Here is a 26705-nt window from a genome sequence, read left to right on the forward strand (position 1 = left end):
GCAAAGATTAATTGTAAGATTGATTAATTAAATGTGTACTTATAATTGACAAGTAGGCTAGACCCAAATAATGTAAAAGTGGTGAAAAAATAGCACATGCAAACTGATAATATCAGTGATTGAGATAGTGTGTCTTTAAAAAAATTCATATCATCGTGTTATTAATATTTTATATTTTAGCATTACCTAAACTATATTCTAACATAATCTACAGGAAAAAATAGTAAAATAAAAATTCAGTAGGACTTACATGTTTTATAATCTTCTGTCACAGAATATATGCAGTCTGTAAAAACAAACAACACTGACGGTCGACTTTCAAGTGTCATTTGTCTATCTCATAGAAACGATCCGTCTTTTGTTTTACAATATCTTGTCACTTGGAAAGTTTCCTCCTTCCGTGGTATTGAGGAATACAAAAACACGACGAAGGCATTATCTATAAAACTTTTTACAAAATGTTATATACGCAAAGTCGTTTACTTCCTTGTTTTTCATAGTGTCACGTGGGACCCTATTGTTGCGTAACGCCACCTATTGAGGAGTTGGCGCACCTCGAACGCCCATTAAAGGACCTTTTTCTTTGCATTTGATCACTACAATTACTGTAGGTGGTAGCCTGTACCCCTAAGAGTCACTGCCATGTATTATGTATCCTATAAAACAAGAGTTCCACAAGGGCCGAGTTATTCAGGAAGCATTTCACGATTTTACTGCAATGGCTAATGAGACAATTCATGATCCCGGCTCCATCCCCCACCTCGAAAATAAAGAGGGAAAGTGAAATAATAAGTTAACTGAAAATACATCGCAAATAGTGGATCACTCTTGCATAAATCTATAACCAGATGTATACCAGTAGATAAACTAAAAACATCACTAGAAAGGTATTTCATTCCCACAACATATTTCTACATTTGATCCCAGCAGTTAGCAAGTATTATGACCCTCTTTCAGAGAAATGTTCTGTTTTGGTGGTATTAAATACACGAGATTGCACTGATGTTTCAGAGAAAGTTTTAAAAGAATATATATTTGATAACAGATAAGTTGATTAAGTCTACATACTGAAAATATATAGATCCTTCTGTATTCTTATATCATGAAATTAAAGTACATCCACTTTTACCAGATGCTAACAATCTACACACGGAAAACAAGATGTATTGACTGGGTATGAACATCCTCAGAACTTTAATGATTGAGCACTCGTTCAGATACTATATAGCAACAGTTTCAACAGTAAAATATTTGTTTCTGTTAACAAGATGCTTCTACCAGTGGAGTGTATCGTAACGTCGTTCCACACACATGCATTAAGATGCTAACCATGTCACATTACGCAACTACTTTCTTCATGATTAGTTTGATAAACAAGAGATATCTGCTTTCTAAGATATTAGCTAAGCAAGATACTCCTGAAAACAGATCTACATAGCACTAGGGACACTTGTTACTCCTGAAAACAGGCCTACATAGCACCATGGACACTTGTTACTCCTGAAACAGGCATATATAACACCACGGACACTTGTTACTCGAATTGTCACACTCATTTGATGTTAGAACAAGAAGATGCAGATTAAAAGAAAAAAAGAAATGTTTTATTTAACGACGCACTCAGCACATTTGATTTACGGTTATATGGCGTCAGACATATGGTTAAGGACCACGCAGATATTGAGAGAGGCAACCCGCTGTCGCCACTTCATGGGCTACTCTTTCCGATTAGCAGAAAGGGATCTGTATATTGATTATACTGCGGTATTCCATGACATCCAACTCCAGTATTGTGAATTTGACGTGGGGGTAGCATTTGGAAAGAAAATGGTCCCACTATGTACAGCATAAACACATAATGCCACTGGTTTTTTTTTTTTTTTTTTTTTTTTTTTTTTTTTTTTTTTTTTTACATTTTTCACACACCATATTTGCACAATTCACTCAAGTACATCAGAATTATAATGTGAGCCACTCGGCGTAAACAGTTGTTTTCTAAATGATTCTTAGTACAAATTGAAATTAAACTGAATCTGAAATATCCACATGATGTGTCCATTAAACCATCACCCATTTCTTTCCTGTCGAAAAATTATGACTAAATTTATATGCAAAACATATACACGATAAGTCACGTCACGCCCTGTACACATTTGTCATCTAACTTTGTTTTTGCTAGTATATTAATTTTTCTCATTGTGATTTTTATGATCATGTAGATCACGATATAATAATTACATTACAAACACATATTAGTAAATATTTTGTTTATTAAAAGCCACTAGTATGCTACAAGAATAGAGGCATTTTTAATACTGGCAGCTATTTTTAGAAAATGACGTCATATTGGCCTCCTATTTGTTGAAAATGTGGTTCTTGAGAATTTTTATAATCTATATACCAATGTGGGTCTCTCGTGAAAAAATAACACCTTTGTCCAGCCTGTCCCCAAACATCCCCAATTTGATGTTAACAGACGTGACTAATAATATATAATATACACAGTACATAATATAATCGTACCGAAAAAGCTGTATGTGATCTTGTTATGTAATTTCTCGTTGACACACAAACACACACAGACAGACACACAGAGACACATACATATATACAGACACACACATACAGACAAACACACACACACATACATACACATATACAGACACACAAACACACACAAACAGACACACAGAGACACATACATATATACAGACACACACATACAGACAAACACACACAAACAGACACATATACAGACACACAAACACACACACACACACAGAGACACATACATATATACAGACACACACATACAGACAAACACACACAGACAGACACATATACAGACACACAAACACACACAAACAGACACACAGAGACACATACATATATACAGACACACACATACAGACAAACACACACAGACAGACACATATACAGACACACAAACACACACAAACAGACACACAGAGACACATACATATATACAGACACACACATACAGACAAACACACACAGACAGACACATATACAGACACACAAACACACACAAACAGACACACAGAGACACATACATATATACAGACACACACATACAGACAAACACACACAGACAGACACATATACAGACACACAAACATACACAAACAGACACACAGAGACACATACATATATACAGACACACACATACAGACACACACACACACAGACACATATACAAACACACAAACACACACAAACAGACACACAGAGACACATACATATATACAGACACACACATACAGACAAACACACACAGACAGACACATATACAGACACACAAACACACACACACACACACACACACACACACACACAGAGACACATACATATATACAGACACACACATACAGACAAACACACACACACATACACATATACAGACACACAAACACACACAGACAGACACACAGAGACACATACATATATACAGACACACACATACAGACAAACACACACACACATACACATATACAGACACAGAAACACACACACACACACACACAACACACATACACAAACATACACACACACACACACACACACACACACACACACACACACACACACACACACACCTATACGATACTGACAAAAGACGAACTGGTTCGATTTGATAAAACTGAAGTGTAGGTTAATCACCCATGCAAATACTATGCAGTTAAGTCTTACGTCTTTAGAATTCCATATCAGTAGGTCAAGCTGCTTTCTACCAGCTTTAATACGTTATGGCCTAACACCGCACCACTCACAGGCCTCGGTAAACCATTGAACGTAAGATAGATAAATAACAATTTAACGTGTCCATATACCACTAGGGTTTCGAACACGCCCATCCAGAGTCCGACCTCCGATAAGATCGGTGGCCTGACTCGGGATGAGGGGAGGATAGAGTTGAAAATGGGCAGAATTTTGAAGATAGCTATTAGTAAAAAAGTTAATAGAATTAAAAAAAATTTTTAAATAAAAAGTTACAAGCCAAAAATAAAAAGAATTGACTGGTCGGCCGAATATTTATATAATTTGGAGCATTTTAGATGGACAGTCCAAAAATAAATAAGAGAAAGAAGAGAGGATCGGACTATTTAATAATATTTAAAAAAAGAGAATAATTTCGACATATAATTTTGAACGGAGGTCTAAAAGTTTAAAGTCCAATCTAAATGGTCCGGGCCGGGGGGGGGGGGGGGGTGTGAGTTTAAGGTGGGCGGAATTTGGAATACGAATTCAGTAGTTAGGTCAAAGACCTATAGCCAAAATGAGTCCATTCATACAACTCATGTCTGGACAAAAATTTAAGTCCAAAGAACAAAATTAGACTGCTCGACGGAAAGGGTTTTAAGGTGATTTGAGCAATTTAGAGTGTGTCGGACTGTTTACAAAAAAACACAAAAAAAAACACCTTAAAGTCCAACTAGCCCTTGGAACGGTTGGCGACTACGGGGACGAGATGAAGTGCTCGGCGTTGAACTGTGGCACCAGTTTCCTCCAACGGGTTCCTTGAACGCAAGGCTGTTAGGTACTGGCTTTGTATTCAGGTACTGTCTCTCACCCAGGGCGAGTTTGAACGACTCACAAGGTAGGTCTGAGGTAACTACACCGACATGTATCTCACTAACCACTAACAAATAACCCACTGTCCTGGACAGCTAGTCCAGAGAGCCAAAATGTGTGCCCAGGGCAGCGTACTTAAACCGTAATTGGATATAAGCACTTAAAATGAATTAAAAATGAAATGAACTGGAGATTCGCCAGTCTCTATATTGACAGGTGTAGAGATTACTGCGATAATAGATCCTTCTTTGGTATTTATTTTTCATCTCCAAATCAATATAAAAATAATTAGATCCCGCCCTTCCACCTATCAATAATCTGCATCTGATTATGACTACAAAGTTACCGCCATTTCAAATAAGCCACTCAAGTCTTCAATAGTGACCCACATAGTCATTTAACGTAAGTGGATAAATTTATTGAAGACTCGGACAAGGGATGTCTCACAAAGTCATTGTTGTTTGCACAATCAACGCCAGAAGGTTTAACATCAAAGATCACGAGTGCTGCACGGTCGGCAAAGAAGATGTAAGAAGCTGAAGAATTGTCGATGGTTTATTACTCATTAAGACATTCTTTGACTAATCGCTTATAAGACGGAGCCTGCAGCAGAGATCTTCAGCTCCAGATATTACGACCGACAAGGCCCAAAAAGTGAAGAGACTCGATGAAGGTCAGTGGCAGATTGCCAGCAACCGAACCAGGTTTTAATTTACTTGGCTTTAAGGGACGGACGGGTACGAATCTCAGTACCGGTTCCAATGGAAAGAGAGAGAATGAATGAAAGAATGTTTAACGACACCCCAGCACAAAAAAATACATCGGCTATTGGATGTCAAACTATGGTAAAGGCAAGGAGAGAGGGAAAGAGAGACTGAGAGAGAGAGAGAGACTGAGAGAGAGAGAGAGAGAGAGAGAGAGAGAGAGAGAGAGAGAGAGAGAGAGAGAGAGAGAGAGAGAGAGAGAGAGAGTGTGTGTTTCCATAGTTCACATGAGGCCACTGAACCGACTTATCTCAGATGTAACCATTATCATTTACAGGGACACCCCTGGATGTATGGACGTATAGACTAACTGCGCATGCTTTCGTTTCAACAAAAAAGTTACAGTTTGTTTCGTTTAACGACACCGCTAGAGCACATTGAGTAATTAATCATCCATCGGCTATTGGATGTTAAACATTGGGTAATTCTGACATATAGTCGTCAGTGGAAACCCATTGTATTTTTTACATTGGCAGCAAAGGATCTTTTATATGCGCACTTCCCCACAGACAGGAAAACATATACCACGGCCTTTGACCAGTTGTGGTGCACTGGTTGCAACGAGAAAAAATAACAACAATCAGTTGAATGGATCCACCAAGGTGGTTCGATCCTACGACGCAAGCACCCCAGCCGAGCACTCAGCCGACTGAGCTAAATCTCGCCCCCCTCGATTCAACAAGAGATCCACGAGTGGCGTACCGACTAAAAGCCAATTTATGTGTTGGGCAATACATCTAAAGTCCCCCCCCCCAAATCTCTTCCCTCCTACCACCTGCAAATAATATTCCATGTCCATCTGTTCATCCATCCATCAATTCCATCCATCCATCCATCCATTCACCCACTCACCCACCCATCCACCCATCCATCCATCCATCCATATCATCCATCCACCCACCCATCCATCCATCCATCAATCAATCCATCCATCCATCCATCTACCCATCCATCCATCCATCCACCCATCCATCCACCCATCCATCCATCCACCCAGTGTCGAATCAGACAAATATGCCTACATCCTATTAACGAATGAGATGGAGGGACACTACCACTTGAAAATCATTCTGCAACATCCTTGTCTCTTGGTGAGACAGTACTAATGATTCAGATGTATCGTATAACATCACATAGAGGTTGATGTCGAAATAGGTCGTACTCTACATCATCTTCATCCATTGATGTCGCTAATGAAAACAATTATAGCGAAATAGAACACACTGTTTTGAAATGGATAACGCTTTGTGAATTCACAAAAACAAAACAGTGCAAGACGTTAACTCTTTAGTTGCTAATGTCAAACGATTATCAAGCTTCATTATCCGCGAATCTCAGAGGAAAGGAAGAATACAAAGAAAGAGGAAGATAAGAAATGATGATGAACTGTCTCATTTCCCTTTAGCAATAGAAACCAGCAGGACTGCCGACGTGACAACCTCTGATTTAATAATGACTGGAAACTGACGCTACTGTACGTAACCTTACTCTTGTCAAATATAATTAGTTTTTCAAAACATAATCTGTGTTTCTAGAGCGTTCACGGGAGATGGCAATACATTAGCTTTCAACCGCAGCACCATCAAGCCCATTGATTAGTTAAAAAAGTACACCGTGGCCAATATTAAAGAATTTCATAGTGGAGAATGTACGAAGAAGTGTGGATTCGAGGAAAAAAAAAATCACGATCCCCTTAGATACTAGATTTTGCATGCATTCTTCAACTTAATCCATTATTCAGATTTTTTTTTTTAACGCGACTGCCAATTTTACTTCTATTATATACTTTTAATGAAAATATTAGTCAAAACTAATAACCCAAAACGACAGGATTCCTGAACAAGTCGGACCGCAAATCGCCTGCATTGGACCGCGATATGCACGGTGCACGTGCTAAATAAAACGTGTAATCTATGATTTTAGATTTAGTATTCGATTATCTTCGTTGTTTTCCGTCTGAGTACATTAAAATTACTAGCATGTTGTTTATAAATCTGAAAGACAAAATCGTATTCACATGTCGAAATCGTATTTCTGCACAAGACAGAGACTTAAGGCTTACATTACATGTGTGTTTGATGTGTCGTCTCGGTAATCGCTCGCCCAGGTCACATGGTCGAACCTCGGTGGATCCTTTGGGGTTTTCTCGTCCTAACTAGTGTCCCACGACTGGTATATGAAATGCGATGGTATGTGCTGTCCTGTCTGTTTAAGTGACATAAAAGATCCCTTGTTGCTGCAGAAAAAGTGTAACGGGTTTCCTCTTGATAACTACTTGCCAAAATGACCAACAATTTGACATCCAGTAGCCGATGATTAATAAATCAACATATACACCATAGGTATGATGGATACAACAACTATCAAATATTTCACGATCCTCTGCTATAGTTACATCCGGAAATAAAGTTCCGAGAAAAACATTATCCGAATACATGTGTGTGTTATAAATTCGATTTGTTCATAACATATTGACAATATGGCCTATGGCTATCTGTTGAGGATCTCTGACGGTTGGAAGCAAGTGTCAAATGATTGATTGATTGAGGTTACATATATTAGTCGATTTATTCAACAGTGTAGAAAATCGGATGTTAGATTGCGTTTCACGGGAAACTGAAAGTGTGTTGTGCAAATTAACTATGCCTGTATAATGTACAATACAAACTACAGTTTTAATAAACTCGTGTCTTTTCACTGTCAACAGTTTGTTTTGTTTTAAACGACACCACTATTAATCATCGGCTATTGGATGTCAAACATTTGGTAATTTTGACGTATAGTCTTAGAGAGGAAATCCGCTACACTTTTTTTCCATTAGTAGCAAGGTATCTTATATATGCACCATCCCACTGACGGGATAGCGCATACTTCGGCCTTTGATATACCAGTCGTGGTGCACTGGCTGGAAGTCACTCACAACAGAATGTATCAAAAATAGTTTACATTAGGTGTTTTGGTTTTTTTCAAAACAGGAAACGCAAAACCACTTTAAAACATGTATATATTTCTTGTATGTATCCACCCGTCCGTCCGTTCATTCATCCATTCACCGATCCGTCCATTCGTCCATCCAGTCAACCAGTCACTTCCCTGTCTCTGTCTCTTATTTATCTAACACCTATGAGACAGCGCTCGTGTGAGGTGCGATCATGAGTCGTGGGCGATAAATCTTAATGGATGATTAAAATGTTCCTGATATGCATAGCGAGTTTTTTGTCTCTCACTTTGTAGACCGGCCTCGGTGGCGTCGTGCTTATGCCATCGGTCAACAGGCTGGTAGGTACTGGGTTCGGATCCCAGTCGAGGCATGGGATTTTTTGATTCAGATACCGACTCCAAACCCTGAGTGAGTGCTCCGCAAGGCTCAACGGGTAGGTGTAAACCACTTACACCGACCAGTGATCCATAACTGGTTCAATAAAGGCCATGGTTTGTTCTATCATTCTTGAGGGAAGTGCAAATAAAAGATCCCTTGCTGCTAATCGGAAAGAGTAGCCCATGAAGTGGCGACAGCGGGTTTGCTCTCAAAATCTGTGTGGTCCTTAACCATATGTCTGACGCCATATAACCGTAAATAAAATGTGTTGAGTGTGTCGTTAAATAAAACATTTCTTTCTTCTTTTTTTTCTCTCACTTTGTAAACCAACTCGTTCCAACCAGTGCACCACAACTGGTGAGATAATGTGGTATGTGCTTTTCTCTTTGTGGGGAAAGTGCATATAAAAAATCACCCCAATAACCGATGATTAATGAGCCATGTGCTTTAGTGGCGTCGTTAAAGAAAACAAACTTTTTAAAGACCAAATGTCGTAATTATCAAAAAAGTAAAACAACAAAAAGAGGACCGCCTAGCTTTAATGACTAGCAAAATACAACAAAAAGCCGCATCCTCCTCCTAAAAAAGAAAACAAAGTAATTAAAAAAAAAAACACACCTAAAAACAACCCAACTACCCAAAAGAATTAAACAAAACGTACAACAAAGCATTTGATGACAATAATAACATCAGTAAGAAATAGGACACAACCATACGACCAGCCATACCCCCACCCCCACCCCAATGTTTGAGTGTAAGTCACGTACGCACAGTCACGCATGCACACATATTGGTGTATGCATACAAATACACGTAACTGATTAATTAGGAAGATATCTTTTTTTATAAATCCTATGCTGCTATTGACTCTTTATGTGTTTATACCACCTGCAAGTTCATGCACGCTTTACTGGGCTCACATTTCAACCATCTGGCCCGTATGTTGAGATACAGATTAGTGGTTAGCGACAGAGATACCGGTGCAGTAACATTACTCATCCCCCATCGAGCTATCCACTCAATCTGAGTATTGGGCAGCTTGTGGGCCACGAACCCAATACCTATCTGCGTTAAGCCCGAGCGCTTAACAACTGCGCCATCGAATCCGGTATTCTCTAGGTCTACACATTATAACCATGACAGGTCTTTTGTTCCAGTTCTTTGCTTTGGTCCAGCGCAAACACGTTTCCTCGCAGAGCGATGTCCTATAGGCCGTTCCCGGCATCCGCTATCACCAACTCAGCGCTGTAATAGCAGACAATTGAAAACTCATATCTAATGGGAACAAAACTAAACACTGCAATTTAGAGTACTCATAGTTAACGCAGTACTATGCATCAATAATGCATCAACGCTGATTTTTTTCCCTACGTCGCCAGCTGCTCGAACGCCAGCATTTGGAAAGTCGAGTCTTTCTGGCTTGACATCATTTAATTACCGTCTCAGCGCTCCACCGCTATGATAGAAAAGGAAGACGGAATTCAGAGAGTACAGCTGTGAATATTTCGTCCTTGTTTAACGAAAGGGAGAATTTTAGAAGCAAGATCCAAACGCGAAGAGGAAGATTTAAAAAAAGAAGAGAAAAATGTGTTTTGTTCTTTCATTGCCTTGCTGAATTTGTTGTAAAATGCAGTTCACCAGAAGAAATGCAACCATTCTTTAAACACAGTTTTTAAGGGTTTCAAAACGAAGAAAACTTTGCTGTTACATCGAATGACACTTTTCTTTTTAAATATTATCTGTGTTTGTGTTATTAAACAGTTCATTCCGGTAGAGAAGAAATAACAAAACGAAACAAAGAAAACACCCACACCGAGCGAAAAACCCAAACAAACACAACACTAATAACATCAACAAATCCAACAACAACAGAACAGACTTTAGTAATCTGTCACCTGAAAAGGAAACACAAAAGAGGACGATCGCCCGACGGTTCCATTGCGAAGCGCTAAGCTATGACATTGTCTCGGCTCCCGTGACTTCGCCACAAACATTGGATACTCCAGCTAGCGCGGGAAAATATCAATTTTCCTAATTGTATTTAGACGAAACTCCCGTAGATGGAGTTGATCGTGCCGGCGAGAACGCTACTGTATTTTTACGTGTGAAACTTTACCACAACTGCATTCAGTTTCGCATAAATAAAGGATTTCCGTTGTGCTTTGTTGTCGAAGGATTTACGTTTCGTAAACTTTGTATAGGGTTTTGATGGATTTTGTTGTTTGTTTTTTGTATGTTTAGAAATCGGAATATCTGTGAAGGAATTTCAAAAGGATTCTAACCAAACTGTCGCCTGACCGTAAACATGGATTCGCCGGAGGACACGATGAAAGTGAACACGTATGTAAGTGTATCAGTTCCTCCTGAAAATCCGGGTTTTTTGAGCAACCTAAAACGATGTGGGATAAAATGTCTGAAAGGCTCAAAAGAAAACTTTATTCTCGTTTTACTCTTGTTTTCCGTCTTATCCGGTGTTGGAATGGGATTTTTGGTTCGTTCTGTGTCCCCAACGTTCTCAAAGCGACAGATCATGTACCTTATGTTCCCGGGAGAGATACTGATGAGGATGTTGACAATGTTGATCTTGCCTCTGATCGTATCTAGCCTGATAGCGGGTATCGCGGGCCTGGATGCGAAAACGTGCGGAAGGATGGGCCTCAGGACTATTGCCTACTTTGCCACAACCACAGTCATTGCAGTTATTCAAGGCATTATCATGGCGACCTCTATACGTCCCGGGCGAGGGGCCGATAGATCCAAGATAAAAAGATACGGATCTGCGGCAAAGGTCAACTCTGTTGACACGTTTTTGGATCTCATCAGGTGAGTAAATACAGAAAAACAAGTTAATAAACATACAGATACATTGCCCAATGTGAGACATGCCATGATGGCGTGAATGAACCCGTTTGTAGTATTATTGTTCTTTCTAGTTCCATTTTCCCCTTTTACATGTTATTTTAGTTTATTTCTAGTTTCTAATATCTAAATGTGTTTGTGGTTATCAAGGTTGCAACACATACACAGGCAAACCCTAAAGTGAAGCATGCTATTTTATTTTACCGCAAACGTTGTTTTATTTGTTTGACTTATTTCTCCGACCTTTTTAATATAAATTTATGTCTGTGGTGATAATGATGTCGGTCCACACACCGTTAACAACAGTACACAAAACATGGCGATTTTTAAATCCTGTATCGTAATTCGTGCCAAAACAATTCTTAGACCTTTTTGAAATATAATAATAATAAATAATAAAATATAAAATTTATATTTTATTATTTATTATTATTATGTAATAATAAAATGAACACGAGAACAATACACCCCCCAAAAAAAACCCCCCAACAACAACAACAAAACCAAACAAACAAAAAGAAAGATTTAAATCCCCCCCAAAAAACCCCACAACAACAACAACAACAACAAACCCCCCCCCCCAAAAAAAAAAAAAAAAAAAAAAAAAAACACACTCTCTTCCCAAATAAAAACAACTACTCAAATAAATAAATAAATAAATAAAATAAATAAAGATACACCTATTTTTTCAAATAATTATGCTCAGTGGACAAAAAATACAAAGAAAGCCCTTCACAGAGAATGAATCGTTTCTGAATTTTAATGACCAGAATGTTAATATTATTTAACTACATATTTCATAACTTTGAGAAACTGCAGAAGAATCGAAATAAATGATACAAACAACATTAGACGTAAAACATAAATTGTATGCATCAGTGGAATTATTATTATGTTTATAGTATTTTAGGCAAACGTTTGTCCGGTTAACGGACAGTTTGTGGCACATGACTAAACTGTATATAGAGAGTAACTGCGTACTGTCTTAAGATATCGGCTTTATCCTGGCGAAGGCAGCGAGACTGCCGAGCGGCGTCCGCCATTCGTTCGGAGCAGAATAAAGCCGATATCTTAAGACAGCCGAAGACAGTAACCATTTCTGTTTTGGACAGGGGATTTGGCGCAAATCATAACTCGTGCCCAGAATGGGCGTGCCTGAACCTTCAGTGGATATTAGCACGTTACTAGAGTTTTCCCTCCTTCTAGTAACCATTTATTTTGTTTATCCTGCAATGCACATAAAACGAACAATTGAGGAAATTAACCGTTTTATTTCATAACTTTACCGGTTTTGAGATTAGCTTGTCCACACATGTTGATTGCATTGTCGCCTACAATATACCAAAACAAAATGGTCTAAAGCAATTTATTTCTTATTTTTTAAAATACAAAATTGTCTGCGAAACGGTTTTACATATAACAATACTCAGCTGAAAATAAAACAATAAGTAACTTTGAACAATTTAAAATTCCTTAATTAATCATAACTAGTGTAGAATGTATATTTTGGGTCAGTATCTAGTCATCACGTCTTGCCAATTCATATGAATTCTAATATGCTCAGCTACTTTGATCGCTTTAGTCACACATTTAACACTGTAAAGAATAAAAACCAATAAATGTAGGCTTATTAAATGTTTAATATAGATGTTATTTATAAATCGAAGCATATGAAAATAGCTTATGGCTGTAGATGGCACGCAACGTTCGGTTAACCTCCTTTCCACTCTGCTAGACAACGTTAACGAATGTTCGCTATCAAAGCAGAAAACGTTATTAAACATTTCGAGATTCTCCCAACTACACAGTGCGTCCACCTTTATTGTGGATTACTACTTTGTATAAACTTCTCAAACACGAACTCTGTGAGACTGGATGAACTATTGTTAAGGACTACTCCAGAAATGGCCGTACACTTCAATAAAGTTCTAGTTCAGACAGTATTCGCATACCAAGTGGTGGAATTCAATCAGAACTGAATTTGCATTACGTCGATGGAATTTCGTTTCTAAACTCTACTTGATGTCCAGGCGGGGGTTTGAACGCATAACCTTTATCGTAACGCATCATTATTTGCCACCGGCCTCGGTGGCATCGTGGTTAGGCCATGGGTCTACAGGCTGGTAGGTACTGGGTTCGGATCCCAGTCGAGACATGGCATTTTTAATCCAGATACCGACTCCAAACCCTGAGTAAGTGCTCCGCAAGGCTCAGTGGGTAGGTGTAAACCACTTGCACCGACCAGTGATCCATAACTGGTTCAACAAAGGCCATGGTTTGTGCTATCCTGCCTGTGGGAAGCGCAAATAAAAGATCCCTTGCTGCTAATCGGAAAGAGTAGCCCATATAGTGGCGACAGCGGGTTTCCTCTCAAAATCTGTGTGGTCCTTAACCATATGTCTGACGCCATATAACCGTAAAATAAAATGTGTTGAGTGCGTCGTTAAATAAAACATTTCTTTCTTTCATTATTTGCCAGAATTCTGCGCCAAGACCGTCATATTCACGAACACAGGTTTATTTTAAGCTTTATAAACAATGATCAGAATTGATTCATATGGAATGAAACAAAATTGCTGATTACCACCTTGGAACGGCACGCTTATTGTTATTAATATTCATGTTACTTACGATTGTTACTGTAATCACTTATTTGATTGGATCCTCTTACTGTTGACTCTTGTAAGGGCGTTTTTTTTACTGGATCCATCCATTCTATACTTGACTATGGAGTCAGCGCAATGTGCGGGTGTTTGTACAATAATTGTATTTCTTTGGCGACGTAGGTATTGACATAAATTGCCTCCTACCTTCCATGTGGTGGCCTCTGAAAAGGTTCAAGCCAATATGGACAGTCCAAAATTAATCATCTCCAAAAACAACTGTACCCAAAAACAACACTTCTACAAAAAAGTAAAATAAATAAAAACCAAAAACAGCAGAAATGAAGACAACCTCTGAAATAAATAGGGACAAAAGAAAACCATCCCCAGAACAATATAAAGAATACAATAATTAACAAATTAACAAGAAGAAAACAAAACTAACAACAAAAAACTCCCACTACTCGACATATAAAAGATAAATGCCAAAGATTGATGAACTTGTATAAAAACAACAACAGTGCCATCACCACCAAACTACAACAACAACCCTCGCACCCTTCCCAAAACCAAAACACACTCAAAACAACAAATACAACAAACAAACAGCACCACTCCCGAAAAAGAAAAAACAAAAGATAAACAGAAACAGAAAGAAAAAGAAAAGCAATGAAATCGCAACAATAATAACAAGATCTAACATAAAACAATTCAACAAATCCCACCACCATAACCACCAGTAAGAGAGGAAGTTCAGACCGAATGGAGAAAACCACAATTCCATCATCAAAGACCCTTCATAAAAGCAGGGGAGTAAGTAGTCCAGTGATAAAGATTGTTTTCCGTTAGCGGCAAGGGATCTTAAATATGCATTTTCCCACAGACATATACCAGTCGTGGAGCTCTGGTTGTGACAAGTGTGTGTGTGTGTGGGGGGGGGGGGGGGGGGGGGGTCAATCATAGAATAGGTCCACCGATGGGGGTTCGATCGATCAACCATAGTACCCCAAGCGAGCACGCTACCGACTGAGGTAGATCCCGCACCGTGGAAGATAAAAGGTGGAAGTTGAATTTGAAAATTAGACCGAGTGGAGAAAAATAAAGTACGATCATGTTTGACGCTTCCGAAATGGGCTCATTGGACTAACTCTCGTTCCACTCAATACTCCACAACTGGTGTAACAAAAACCATGGTATGTACTATCTTGTATGTGGAATGGTGCATATGAAAGATCCCTTTCTGCTAATCGAACGTTGTAGCCAGTGTAGTGGCGGCAACGAGTTTCTTCTCTTCTCACATTATATGTTTTGTCGTTAAACCGTTATGTGTGACGCCATATAGCCGTAGATAAAAATGTATTGAGTTTGCCCTTAAACAAAACATTTCTTTCTTTCCTTGTTTTTTTATTTAATGCTAAATGCATTACTTGTCCGCGACAATACACTCTTTTCTACAAACGACTTAGCGTATAGTAATACCTCCTATCTGTTCGCCTCGAAAACACTGATACTAAATTAATGGCTTGTCAGATCGATCGGATGATATATTCCAAATTGATTTCATGTTTTTCTTATTAATATTGTTTTGTACATGAACAATGACACTCAGTCGTCTAAATTTGTGATTCGCTTTATTCAGGAACATTTGGCTAAAATACCTACATTGATTTTCTGTCAACCAGTTGTTTTGTTGTGTTATTTTCACTTGGATAATAATAATAATAATAGATGGTGGTATTAGTATGATACATCTACGTTTCCATACCATCAAATCCGCCCACCCATCACCGACCACGTGGCGGGATGCAGCTCTGTGGTAGTATGGGTGAGACATAGCCCAGTGGCAAAGCGCTGGCATGATGCGCGGTCGGTTTAAAGCCGAGATTCCTTTTGTCTGGTTGCGTTTGCGGCTCCGTTTGCGGTGCGGTGCGGTGCGGTTTAATCAAGCCAGCTTTGCCGTCAAATGGATTCACTCAAAACGTATTGTAAACGCAACCGCAAACGGAGTCGTAAACGGAGCTGCAAACGCAACCGGACAAAAGGAATCTCAGCTTTAGATAGATCCCCGTCGATGACCCCATTGGGCTATTTCTCGTTCCAGCCACTGCTCCACGACTGGTATAACAGAGGCCGTGGTATGTACTGTCGTGTCGAAATAGAGTAGCCCATGGAGTGGCGACAGCGGGTTTCCTCTCTCTATATATCTGTGTGGTCCTTAACCATATGTCTGACGCCATATAACCGTGAATAAAATGTGTTGAGAGTGTCGTTAAAGGGACAGACCCAAGTTTCAACGCGTGAAAATTAACACTAAGTCTATTTAATCTACAAACCTGTAACACATTTGGATAAATTTACAATTGAGTGAAACATCAGTCTGTGACTTTAAAATGGTGAAATACGCTCTAAAATAGACTAAAACTCGACTCCATAGTTGTTACTTCTCAGACGTACGTGCGTTTTTAAAAATATGAGAAATGCATTTTGTGATATTAAAAACACCAGGATAACCGAAAATACTTCGAATGTACGGAAATTGATAAGCTAAACAATAAAATGTAAGTAAAGTATGATTTCTGTTATCAAAAACGGTTCTAATAGTCAAAAATATACCTTAGTGTTTAAAAACTAGGGTATGTCTCTTTAAATAAAATATTTCCTTCCTTCTTGTGGTAGTGCAGTCGCCTCAGGTGCCATGGGTCGCGAGATCGATCGCCTTCAGTTCACTCGGGTTGTTTGCTGTCACAAGCAGTGCCTCGCGAGTGGGTATATTAGAGACCGTGATATGTACTGTCTTGACTGGAGCGGGTTTCTCGATTTCTCTATGTTGATGATATGTCAAAATAAGTGTTAGACACCAAACAGTCGTAGGTTAAAATGTTCTACGTATTGATAACTTCATATTCCTCTTATTTCCTTTCGTTCGACGAGACAAAATATTACCTAGTCAGCGGCTAGCATGAAACAATTGCTATTTTTATTATTGATTAGCAACACATGGGTGTGTTCTCAGCACTTAACCACACCCAGGGCAGCACATTTTTCACTTTAACTTGAGTGTGTACTTTAATTCAGTCAAAGATCAAGCCCACTTCCCTGGGCTCACAGATCACGCATCTGAGCTTTGTCTGTTGAGAACACAAGTTAATGGTTACTTTGTTAGTCGCTACTGCGATTCTGAGAAAGAGTCTATGTAGTGGCTTAGATTTTAAAACAATTAAGGTGCGAAAAAGTGTTATGTATTGAAATGTGGTTACCTCTGTTGTGTAACAATTAAAGACATGAAGTAGGCTTGTTACTCAGTTATTCTGGCAGTTCAATGCAATAGATGTGACAGTTCAATGCAATAGATGTGACAGTTCAATGCAATAGATGTAACAGTTCAATACAATAGATGTGCCAGTTCAATGCAATAGATGTGACGGTTCAATGCTATAGATATGACAGTTTAATACAATAGATGTGGCAGTTCAATGCAATAGATGTGACAGTTCAGTACAATCAATGTGACAGTTCCAATCAATGTGAACATGCCATTTCACCGGTGTCACCAGTTAATGTACCAGACAATACGTGGGCAGGTGGAAGAGGATGCTAAATGCACGATCAATATCTACTAAACAAACATCATTGTTAATATTGGTAATTCGATTTTAAAACCACCCGACTATTAACACCCCCCCCCTCCCCCCCCTAAAAAAACCCCAACCTAACCAGCTTTTGTATCTGGAAACTGCCCTATTTTTATGTGCTCAGTTTTATGCCTCCCCTTCCACAAATCCATTCCCTCCCCACTTGATACGACCCTGTTTTCTAACAATAAAACCAACACCACATTATTTGTGAAAAAAGGCTGGTACCAATATTGGAAGATTTCTATACAAGTGTTATATCTAATATAGCGTTTTGTTTAGGTGACACGACGGTGTGATCTAGTTTGGCCTGTAATTACATATAATACGACTAAACCACGAGGGAACGGAGCGCAAAGAATGGCGCTACATAGCTCATTTATTTCATATCAGTTATGTTATCGCTACTGTTTCGCGTTAGGAAAAACTCATTTTGAGCTATATAGCGCACTAGCTGGCTAGCAATAGACGGACTGTTTTGTGCGCGAAATGCATCCTTTGGGAGATGGTGGAAAAACGTCTTGGCCGAGAATTTTAAATTACAGAGGGAGTTCAAGCTCACGCTCTTGTCTAAACCTATAGATTGTCAGTCCATCAAGCGAAATGGAGAAATAATGTGTCCAGATCTATATACAGGCGGTTTACGGCATTTTTGTATTTTTAAAAATCTCTTTCTGCTATTATTAGGTGTCCGTATACATTGCTGTGTGAATCAGTTTTGTGATAGTAATTGAAAATACGTGACACAAGTCCAACCAAACCAAAAGATATTTACTCATGTACAAAGCCAAAAATATGCATTGTAGTTTGATGCACGCATATAACAAATAACAAATACACACAAGAACACACACACATACACACACGCACACACGTACACATACGCACCCACGCATACACATACGCACACACACACACACGCGCGCATATACTCATACACACATACACGAACACGCACACACGCACACGCACATCAAGAAAACCCATCAGCACCACCAAGATAAAATGAACAATACCTTGATGGCCAGTTCACCACGACTTGTATAAGCCCGTGGTATGTGCTATTTTGTCTCTAGTATGGTGCATATAAAATATCCCTTGCTACCAATACAAAATATAGCGGGTTTCCTCTCTAAGACTATAATGTCAGAATTACCAAATGTTTGACATCCAATGAATCAATGTGCTCTAGTGGTATCGTTAAAGAAAACAAATTTTAAGTTCAAGAAGTCCGTATCTCGACTATGATCTGTATAGACACTTAAAATTTTCGCGATACTGATCGAACCTTTACCGAATACAGATCTAAGAAGATTACATATTATTATACGCTACACTTCAATTTATACAACGTATTTTATAGGAACAAACCCTATATTTTAAAACAAAAACACTATTGAGCTGTAAGTGGCGATACAATGCTTGTATTAACAACCTGGCTCCAAATGTATTTAGTTCCAGGTGTACATTTTAGAGTAAGGTCAACAGATACACAGTATATACTATAACCTCTCACCCCAACATTTGAGTGGTATACTGCTAGTTTCAAATACAACGAGAACCATATTTGATTAGCCTAGTTCTGCACAAACACATGTCATTCTAATTGTAATAGGACCGTGCACATATTTCATGCACAATAGTACTTGGTGCACTGATACTAGTTCAAGTCAAATTAATAAGTCATTTGCTGCCCAGGGCCTCGTTCCACTGTGCAATCTTAGGAATAAGATAACCAGAAGTGGATATCTACCTCACTAGAAGCGGATAGCTACCATATGCAGTTAAAGGCATATTGTCACAGACCACTGACCTATTTAATGGTCTAACAAATAATTATCTGAACAAAAATAATTTGATCTGTCTCTAAATGTACTTTATTCAACCATCTTCATAACCACCATTTATTAATGACATTTTGTAAAAATAATTGAATTATGGCAATGGTCCATAATTCAAAAAATAAAATTACTGAGAGGGATGACATGGGATTTCACTCCATCATGGTTCAGTTACGGTGATGCGATAGCTAGATTTGGTTTCCAACAGTTAATTTAATTTTTATTTATTATCCATTTTTAGAGAAATAAGTTCTTTAAATCCGTGACAGTATGCCTTTAAGATCGCTTCGTGGAACACGGGCCTGATGAAAACTCATTTTATGACAACACACCCTTTCACATATCTCATCAATGGCAGACGTTGCCTTATTTAATTCGCTGTTTAAAGTTATGTGAATTTTGACCCCGTGAGATGTTATTTGGTATAGTGCTACCTAAAGGATGTCCTCACGCAGTCGTTCAAACATTAGGCTGCATAGTCTAAATACCACAGGGCATGCATATATTTTCACTTATGATTTGGATGCCCCAAAACAGCATCAAATAATGAAACTGTCTGAAATGATGAATGTAGTAGGCGAATTTCTGTTCCGCTCATGGCAAATACAATTGATTATAATGAGTGTATTCAGTTTTTACGACCGTTTTAGATATTTATAAAGTTTCTGCGCAATGTTATGGATTCAGTTTTCTGGGATTCAGAAATAATTTTGATGAGCAATTACCTTCAAAGAGGCACCACGATAAACGATCATTGATATATATATATTGATATAATTATATATATATATATATATATATATATATATATATATATATATATATATATATATAATTCCATTTTATAATTACTGTTTTGTAATAGGCGTCTGGATTGGTTAAAATGCTATCACGTGATCTAAAAAATAAACGTTCATTCTTCCATGAACGCAAAAAATGCACATTTTCGGTAAACAAATAAAAACAGAATGTTATTACCATAACTACTTTTTATCAATTACGTCAACAACGGAATCCATCTTTTCTATTTTTATCCCAATATCGTCTGCACTGTGAGTGACAGTGACAATTCAAGCTTTAAACGACTCCGATTTTGAACTGAGATACATAATGTATATGACAGGCCACAAAAACGAAGCTTCTATTGGAAGTTATAGCAGAGAATGCTCAACCAATCAAACGAGAAACATGAACGCAGCTCTGTCACATTTGACAAAAACATCAAATCGACAACGTACACGCGCGAAAATACATACCTTCGTGCACAATTACGCGACCATTCCTTTCTGAGAATAATATCACACAATCACAAACTTCCTCTGAAATCCACACACACACAGTAACACTGACATCACTTTATCCCTTTCAAGTCAGTGTTCACATTCACTTTTCACTAATTCAACTTTAATTAAAATTTATAAAACCTTATGTAAATCATTATAATGAATCGGAGATTAGACGGAAAAAATGAATGTAACTTTCTAAGGGAATTCCATTATTTGTGTATTGAGACAGTTGTAAATTATTGTGGAATAGAGTTCGATCGGGTTTTTAATATAGTCTTGTATAATGGCAATATTAATGCATTTGGAATTATAAGAATTGAACGTTATATTTACGTCATACTTAAGTATGAATGGCGTAGCGCGCATGAACGTCAACAATATAACGTTCAATTCTTATATATATATATATATATATATATATATATATATATATATATAGAGAGAGAGAGAGAGAGAGAGAGAGAGAGAGAGAGAGAGAGAGAGAGAGAGAGAGAGAGAGAGAGAGAGAGAGAGAGAGAGAAAGAGAGATTGCTGCTACCATACATATGTAGGCTACGCCTATGGAAAGCAGCAAGGGACCTCATATATATAAACGTTCCCTTAGACAGAACCGTATATGGTGTAATCTTTGACATAACAGAGGCGCATGTTGGAAAAGGAAAGCATTCGAATCCATCGACTATCCTACGCCACATCACAGCCCAAGCGATATCTCTAACACTGAGATACACCCCGAGATCCTACTATGTAGGTTGATTGCAGTTTTTATGACAACAGATGTCGAACCTAAACAATTTTAGCTTGGGAACCACATGATAAAATTTTCGAATCTCAGTTGTTGGACAATGGCCAAGGGACAATTGTTCTCATTAGCGTTCGCCATCTTAACGCATGCGTGGACGTTGCTAATTTGTGGTGCAGACGAGAAACTTGGAAGAGTCGCCTTACAACTAACTACTCTACAATCTACAGGTTTTCATTAATAATAAAAGGCATGACTTGTTTTTCCTTCTGATTAATTGGATTGCACGGGTGATTAAATCACTGTCACCACTGTTTTAATCAAATAGGTAGAGGCAAACAAGAAAAGAAAAAAAGAACTCATTTCCTAAGAGATTAACTGCAGCCGTTAATTAAATATTGTATTTATATGGAACCGTAGCGGTTCAGCATACTGACATACTTACACACTACTTACAGAACAACACAGAACACACTTACACACTTCACACTCGTACTTACACACTACCTACAGAACAAAACAGAACACACGTACACACTTCACAATCGTACTTACACACTACCTACAGAACAACACAGAACACACGTACACACTTTACAGTTATACTTACACACTACTTACAGAACAAAACAGAACACACGTACACACTTCACAATCGTACTTACACACAACTTACAGAAAAAAACAGAACACACGTACACACTTCACAATCGTACTTACACACTACCTACAGAACAAAACAGAACACACGTACACACTTCACAATCGTACTTACACACTACCTACAGAACAAAACAGAACACACGTACACACTTCACAATCGTACTTACACACTACCTACAGACCAACACAGAACACACGTACACACTTTACAGTTATACTTACACACTACCTACAGAACAAAACAAAACACACGTACACACTTCACAATCGTACTTACACACTACCTACAGAACAACACAGAACACACGTACACACTTTACAGTTATACTTACACACTACTTACAGAACAAAACAGAACACACGTACACACTTCACAATCGTACTTACACACTACCTACAGAACAAAACAGAACACACGTACACACTTCACAATCGTACTTACACACTACCTACAGAACAAAACAGAACACACGTACACACTTCACAATCGTACTTACACACTACCCACAGAACAACACAGAACACACGTACACACTTCACAATCGTACTTACACACTACCTACAGAACAACACAGAACACTCGTTCACACTTTACAGTCAAACTTATATACATACTTGAAGAGCTTATCCAACATCCATGGTGCACCATGTATACATCCACACGTCTGTCCATCCATCAATACACGCGCACGTGCATACATTCATGCACATAACAGTATCTACATTCACATCCACCCAGAACGCACAAACTCACAGAGTACACACATCTACTTGACCTAAGTTTTACTTATCTCATGTCTTAGATATCTTCATATAATAAAATATCCACATTAAACTATCATCATACATCGATTAATTAATTCATCCATCCATCCATCCATTCGTCAGCCATTTTGTCCGTACGTCTTTCTATCCATCCATTCGTCCCATCTATCCTTTAACTCTTCAATCCAGTTGCCTGTCCTGCCTTTTCCTCTCATAACGTTTTGCATGTAATTTATTATTATTATTATTATGATTATTATTATTATATCGGAAGTATAACATTAAGATATTATTATATTCCAAGGGACAATAACCTAACAGCATTATGCAAGTGCAGTCGTCAATATTGACAGAGTAAAAGCTATTGTTGGAGGTATTGACGATACACTGCGGACTTTATAACGTGCATTGTATGCCAATCAGCCACCGTGACATTCCATTTTCTCCCTCTATATCTGTAGGCGACTTACCGGGAAATCAGGAGATACGATTTCACATTAACGTGGCGCTGTTCGCGTACTGACAAAACCAAGAGCCAAGTGGCTTTTTCCTATTTTTCTTCTGTTTTTTTTTTCCTAGCGGTTTCTATCCATATATCACTATCTGATGTTGCCTTGTACAACAGGTTTTACGTGTGCTTGAAAATAAATCGTACACAATGAGAAAAGCATTCTAGAATTAAAAAAGAAATCTTCTTCTTCTTTGATTTGGTCTATTGACAGTGGTTCTATACTCTACGAAAAAGGATAGTATACACATTAGGAAAACAAAGCATTTATATATACTTGTGTTCCTATTCGCTCATGAACGGGCATGATGTGTCGTAATGTTGTTGGTGACGTCATGGGTTCAGGGTTATGGCACATGGTTTCTACGTGCTCTGAATGTTGTTCTGCTAATACAGGACCGCCCATACAATTTCATAATTGTTTTAAAAAACCGACAAATAACATCCATAACATTCGTTTTGATCACGCCACGCTTCACCCAAAATGACTAAGAGAGAGAGAGAGAGAGAGAGAGAGAGAGAGAGAGAGAGAGAGAGAGAGAGAGAGAGAGAGAGAGAGAGAGAGAGAGAGAGAGAGAGAGAGCCGTTGAAATGTCTCACGCAGGCATCAGTATCGGTGACGTTGTCAGACGTTGTCAGACGTTGTGGTGTAACAAGATCAACTAAACGCCACTGGATCCACCAATGACAGTCTTAGTAGTGGTAGGTCACGAGTTATGTCAGTTGCAATATCGGTGTATCCAACCACAACACCCAAAACTGGTATCAACCATCCACCATTATTGCCCATCAGAAGCAAATCACTGCCCAAACTGTTAAAAAAAAAACCCCACACACCACTGAGAGCATCAGGGCATGGCAGTTGATATTTCATATCTTGCACAGATTCGCGATCAGTCTTTGATAATGCACGGATACGCTCGTTACGCTCGTTACTCGATTGTGAACTAATTTTCTGAATCAAAACCACGTGGCCATATATTTTCTTAGCCAGTAGGATCTCTCGATCTCAGTCCCATATATGGGATGAACTTAGAAGACGTGTTGACATGCAAAATCATTACCCGTTGAACATTCGGCATCTGCAGCAGGCCCTTATAGGTAGTACTAAACCAAATAACTTCCGGCTGGGTAAAAGTTCGAGGTGCACCCAACTTTTGATAGAGAAGTGAACACCACAAGTAATAAATGTGAGTGTGTTGGTTGTAACAAATGAGTTTCATCTGGGCAAGTAGTCTTGTGCTTGAAACATATATGGGGTACCTGTAAAAAAAAAGTACTCGAATTGTGTAGTCATAGACACTACCCGTTATCTCAGAAACGAGCAGCTTGGACGCCAATTTTTCTGATTCACTTTAAGGGTGAGGGGTGGTAGTATTTATATCCGTGGCGTTTATGTCGATTGATACGCTGCAGGTAGGAGTTTTAGCCACATATGTTATGGGATTTGATTTGGTCGTATACACCATGTAGAGGAGGGACACAACTTCCCAGTGATGTTGCATCACTCTTTATCACATTTCACTAGTTATATTACGTTTATGATTTTGTTTGTATTGTAAAGCGTTTTTGTGAAGATCCATTGTTTTAAGCATATCGAAATAATGTTTGCATAAAATTATTTTTCACTGTGCTTACTATGTTAGAATCTGAAAATTAAATCATTACCTGTGAGGGTGTGTTATTAGACTGAAAGTTGTTGGACTGATCCCAGCCCAGCCACCAGAAAGTGTATCCAAATTGGTGTGAGCAAACCCAAAAACAAGTTGTGCCACAGCCAAATGACAAGCTATGATTGAATAATACATGTTTGTTGTGGACTTTAGGTAATAATGCTCCATAATTAACTTGCAGGGCAAGATATCAAGTCTTCGAAATGGTTGCGTGTGTGTGTGTGTGTGTGTGTGTGTGTGTGTGTATATATATATATATATATATATATATATATATATATATATATATATATATATATACAACCATATATATAGCTGTTCACTAATAAATCACTGTCAAAACAGTGATGGTATAAAGTGTTCACGAAAGTTGACCATATCCTGTCCCATCAGTGACATCCGTCATGAGGACAGCCAATAGTTGTCATATCCGGGTTTGTTTTAAAAATCGTCACCAACAATTAAAAACAAAGGTTATGTAAGCTCAAATACGTAATGTCAATACAGTACCAAGAAAAAGAAAAAAAAGAGATTTATTTAACGATGCACTCAGCACTTTTTATTTACGGTTATATGGCGTCAGACATATGGTTAAGGACCACACAGATATTCAGAGAAGAAACCCGCTGTCGCCACAAAAAACAAGGGTAATGCTCAATACAGTACCAAGAAAAAGAAAAAAAAGAGATTTATTTAACGATGCACTCAGCACTTTTTATTTACGGTTATATGGCGTCAGACATATGGTTAAGGACCACACAGATATTCAGAGAAGAAACCCGCTGTCGCCACATCATGGGCTACTCTTTTCGATTAGCAGCAAGGGATCTTTTATATGCACCATCCCACAGACAGGGTAGTACATACCACGGCCTTTGATATACCAGTCGTGGTGCATTGGCAGGGACGAGAAATAGCCAATGGGCCCACCGAGGGGGGGGGGGGGGAGACAATCCCAGACCGATCGCGCCGCAACGAGCGGGCGCTTTATCACAGGGCTACGTCCCGGTCTCACAGTACCAAGAATGCACAGGTAAAACATGCAGTGAAATAATGATAAAAAATACTGGTGACTTGCTAATCGTATTCATTGTCTTTGAAGGTTATAGGGGACTGATTACCTGTTCAAGAAGACATCCAGAGCTGGGTGTGAGGAATAGCAAAGGGTGGATGTTCACGCAAAATAGAAAATGTGCTTATAAAATATAGCAATTCGCTTATGGAAAATGTTTGTATTACTGTTCCCTTATTTCGTTTTGCTGCCAACTATTTACATTAGATATGACCCTAGCATGACGTACGTGATCATAGACTACCAGACATATGTTGAGATACTGGTCTTATGGGATCACTCGGCGATTCAGATTTCGCTATATTATGCTGCAACGTCTACACATAATGGCCTCAGATTACAGTTATCTTCCCATTTGGTTGTCCAAAATCCGGAAGTTTCACCG

At 38.5% G+C, this 26705-nt stretch overlaps 1 protein-coding gene across 1 annotated transcript in view; it reads left to right on the plus strand.

Moving 5' to 3' along the window:
• The first annotated feature begins 10981 nt into the window (after positions 1–10981).
• Positions 10982–26705, plus strand: part of LOC121381591 (excitatory amino acid transporter 1-like) — a 74993-nt gene continuing 59269 nt past the window's right edge. Inside the window, exon 1 of the mRNA XM_041510926.1 lies at positions 10982–11499. Within this exon, the coding sequence (XP_041366860.1) occupies positions 10982–11499 (518 nt within the window). The remainder of the gene's footprint in view (positions 11500–26705) is intronic.

Source organism: Gigantopelta aegis, chromosome 9 (genome assembly GCF_016097555.1).
Source record: "Gigantopelta aegis isolate Gae_Host chromosome 9, Gae_host_genome, whole genome shotgun sequence".
In the NCBI taxonomy this organism is placed as follows: domain Eukaryota; kingdom Metazoa; phylum Mollusca; class Gastropoda; order Neomphalida; family Peltospiridae; genus Gigantopelta; species Gigantopelta aegis.